Here is a 3,307-nt window from a genome sequence, read left to right on the forward strand (position 1 = left end):
TTCACTCTGTGTCAGATCACATATACAATAAAAGTTATAAATCACGTAATTTTTTTTAAAGACTATTTATTTAACAGAGAGAAAGAGAGGGATAGTGAGAGAGGCAATACAAGCAGGGGTAATGGGAATGGGAGAAGCAGGCTTCCCGCTGAGCAGGGAGTCTGATGTGGGGCTCTATCCCAGGACCCTGGGATCATGACCTGAGCAGAAGCCAGACGGAGCCACCCAGGTAGCCATAAATCATGTAACTGAACAAAAAACTTCTTTATAGAAACTATCAAATAAATATCTACATACAAGATGGTTTTTAAAATGAAATGTTATTTGTATTCATAAAGATATATACACTAATCAAAAGCTATATAACATTAATAGCAAATCCAAGTACAAATGAAGATAATCCTCCAAATTCCATGTTTCATCGAGCATCAAAAACCACCACTGTATTAAAATGAGTTAAGGACAAAAAAAATATTTAAAAATTATATGAAGGATTTAACACTTCCAAGTCACTTTCCCTTTGCAATCAGCTAGTTATTTAATCTACAGTGTATAATAGATTGGAACTCAGTATTTACTATGATATTTGGAAATGGAAAAAAAAAAAAAGACTTCAATTTTTATTAGTCCCCTTTCCATGACACAAAAAAAACTTATGCACCAAAAAAACACTAAAGCAATGTTATCAAGGTAACTTAGCAGTTTAAAAAATATTTTAATTGTACTATTAATTACCACATAACAATGTACTTTCAGTCTTGTGGCTAATTTGTAAACCTTACTTTATCCATTATGTAGCATTCATACACAGTATTTGTATTTATTTCTCTTTGTATAATTTAGTTTGTCCATAAACTCAAAATCAAGGAGTATAAGTAAAATTCGGATCCTATAAAACAGACTTATGAGAACTAAAATCAACTAATATTCAGATATTTAATATATGCCTCTACACTAAATTTTTATTATGAACATAAAAATTAAATGATTATGAAAATCCTAATTGAGCCCTTTTTTTGGTAGTCTAAAAGTTATTACCTTTTTTTAACACCAGAAATTAGTGTTTGACTAACAACCCAAGCATTATTCTTCATGTCCACCTACTTCATATTTAGCAAGTTAAAAGGATACATCTTTTAGTTCTTTTCTTGTACATTATTCTGTATCCACATTCTCTGCATCTGATTGGATCCCTGGATTTTATTTCATTTTCTGTGTGACATTCTAAAAAAGAAAGCATGTTTATGTGTCTAAAAGGCAAATAGGATAAAAAAGCAAATTATCTTAACTGTATTTTTCACCCAAAGCACTAAAATGTACTCAATCTTAAGAGTAAGGTGCTATGACCATGCTGAAAAGAAAACCACAGGCCTCAAACAGCCTCACTTAGGTTAAGATGCCAAGTCAGTAAGTCCAGTAAACCAAGGCTTAACACTTAACCTAACTGCAGATTCAACCATGCAGAAATGTAACCTCTGACCAGTCACCATGGGAGTTTCTTTGTCAGCATTAGGGAATTTACTGCTTTTCTGTTCCTCCTATTAGAAAGGCCATCTTACCTAAAACAATGGATTCTTTGCTAATAATTTCCTGTTTTCCACTCCTCTCTACCTTTAAAAACCTTTTTTTTTTTTTTTCTGTAGCCCTTTCGAGCTCCTATCTACTTGCTAGACAGGATGCTGCCTGATTCATGAACCCATTAAATAAGCCCATTCCACCTTTAAAATGTACTCAGTTGAACTTTTATTATTTAACAACAATATACTGAGGAGGAAAGAAAAAAGTTATGGGCAGTACACTTTTTCTTGGACAGAAAATGAATTCTTAATGAGAGAACTCTTTTTTTTTTTTAACAGTTGCTAGTATTCTGCTTTATAAATTTAAAATGAGAGACTCATTTAAGACAAAGTTAAATGTATTACTTCAAAACTCTGAAGTAAAACACTCCTACTTTATGTAAGTTCTATTCTTACCTCCGCAGATATATATCATTGGCTGCTGTTTTGGGGGTTGAACGTCCTTCTGGGTGTCCATTGATAACCCCTGAAATCACAGACTCAAATAATGAGTATCTAAAAAGGGCTCCTCACAAATCCAACCAGGCCTCATTTTTCTCAGGGAAACCGAAAAAAGTCCCAATTCCTAACCTGTACTTTTTCAAACCCTATGGATAGAGCTAATGGACGAAAAACACAACGTATTGCGCACTTACCCCCAAACTGGACACAATAACTTTACACATACTATTTCATTATAATCCTTACAACAATCCTAGGAGCTATTACTCTTACTTTACAGATGAAGAAACCCAGCCCTGTAGAAGTCAACTTGCGCAGAGCTATTCAGCTATTAAGAGGCAGGGGGACTGGGATCTGACGGCAAAGATCGGTTTCCATTTAACCCCAAGTTCTACTTTTCCAAAATTCAGCGGAAGGCAATAAATTATATCCTTCAACAAGGGAACGTGCGGACCGAAAATAAGGGGAGAATAACCCCCAAAAGCCAAACAGGGCAAAGGATTAACATCATCTACTCAATCCCCAGCTTCTCCCAATTCTAGTCCCATACCGGACCCTTTTAACCTTGAGGGTCTTACCTGTTTGGGTTCAAATACTCACGTCTAAATACAACCTGCCAAGTCCCTAACCACGCAGCCCGAAGAAACCCCGTACTCTAAACCTCCCGGCGGATTATGGCTCCTCGTAGTGTCTCAGCCAACTTCCGGCGCTGGCATATGACGCCTCTAGTCCCCGCCCCTTCCGCCCCGGGCGTGGCTAGGGAACCCGGATTGTACACAAGCCGTAAAGCCGAGAGTTTTGTGTGTTAGGCTCGGGTGGGGGGGGGCGGTGTCTGTGTTTCGTCTCAGCTTATTTCACTTTTCAGGATAGCAGAGCATTTCAGTAGTTCCTCAAATAGGAGGGAGTCTGCTTTTCTGACTACTTTAGTCAGCAGAAAGTAAACTTTCCCAGGAGGGCTGAGGGTTAGAAGAAAAAGCGAAATGACAGCTGCCCTTGGAATCCTAGGGTGACTGTTACCCGGAGGAATACGGAAGGAGCGACTCCATCATTGATTTTCACTTAAAAAAGCACTTTTCAGATTGTTTTTCCTTGGTACCTGTGCTGGGCCAGTGGAGCAGGCGCCCCCTATCCACATAATTTCATTTTTGCTTTTTGAAACTTTCGTAGGCTCCTGTCGTCCCTCTGACCTTTTCCTTTTACTTGTTTTAAAGGAAAGGCTAGGGGCGCCTGGGTGGCCCAGTTGGTAGAGCTTCCAACTCTTGGTTTCGGCTCAGGTCGTGATCTCAGGG

General features: G+C 38.1%; 1 protein-coding gene across 2 annotated transcripts; it reads right to left on the reverse strand.

The window, feature by feature from the left end:
- Positions 1–301: 301 nt before the first annotated feature.
- Positions 302–2,718, reverse strand: POLR2K (RNA polymerase II, I and III subunit K). Of its 2 annotated transcripts, none has more exons than XM_080800724.1 (4): positions 2,597–2,718; positions 1,974–2,043; positions 1,132–1,224; positions 302–441 (listed from the first exon to the last, which is right to left on the reverse strand). In XM_080800724.1, exons 2-4 carry the CDS (start codon positions 2,032–2,034, stop codon positions 419–421), a joined length of 177 nt encoding a protein of 58 aa, XP_080656850.1. In that variant the 5' UTR covers positions 2,035–2,043; positions 2,597–2,718; the 3' UTR covers positions 302–418. The 2 variants fall into 2 exon arrangements, with proteins under 2 accessions (XP_080656850.1, XP_080656851.1); XM_080800725.1 differs by having other exon boundaries at positions 2,619–2,706.
- Between the last annotated feature and the right edge of the window lie 589 nt (positions 2,719–3,307).

Source organism: Martes martes, assembly GCF_963455335.1.
Source record: "Martes martes genome assembly, chromosome: 4".
Taxonomy (NCBI): Eukaryota; Metazoa; Chordata; class Mammalia; order Carnivora; family Mustelidae; genus Martes; species Martes martes.

Excerpts from the sequence above, each read along its gene's own strand:
- POLR2K (XM_080800724.1), bottom strand. The coding sequence starts at position 2,034 with ATGGACACCCAGAAGGACGTTCAACCCCCAAAACAGCAGCCAATGATA. Across the intron at positions 1,225-1,973 it reads AATGATATATATCTGCGGAG|AATGTCACACAGAAAATGAA; the intron begins GTAAGAATAGAA and ends TTTCTTTTTTAG. Across the intron at positions 442-1,131 it reads CAAGAAAAGAACTAAAAGAT|TGGTGGTTTTTGATGCTCGA; the intron begins GTATCCTTTTAA and ends ATTTTAATACAG.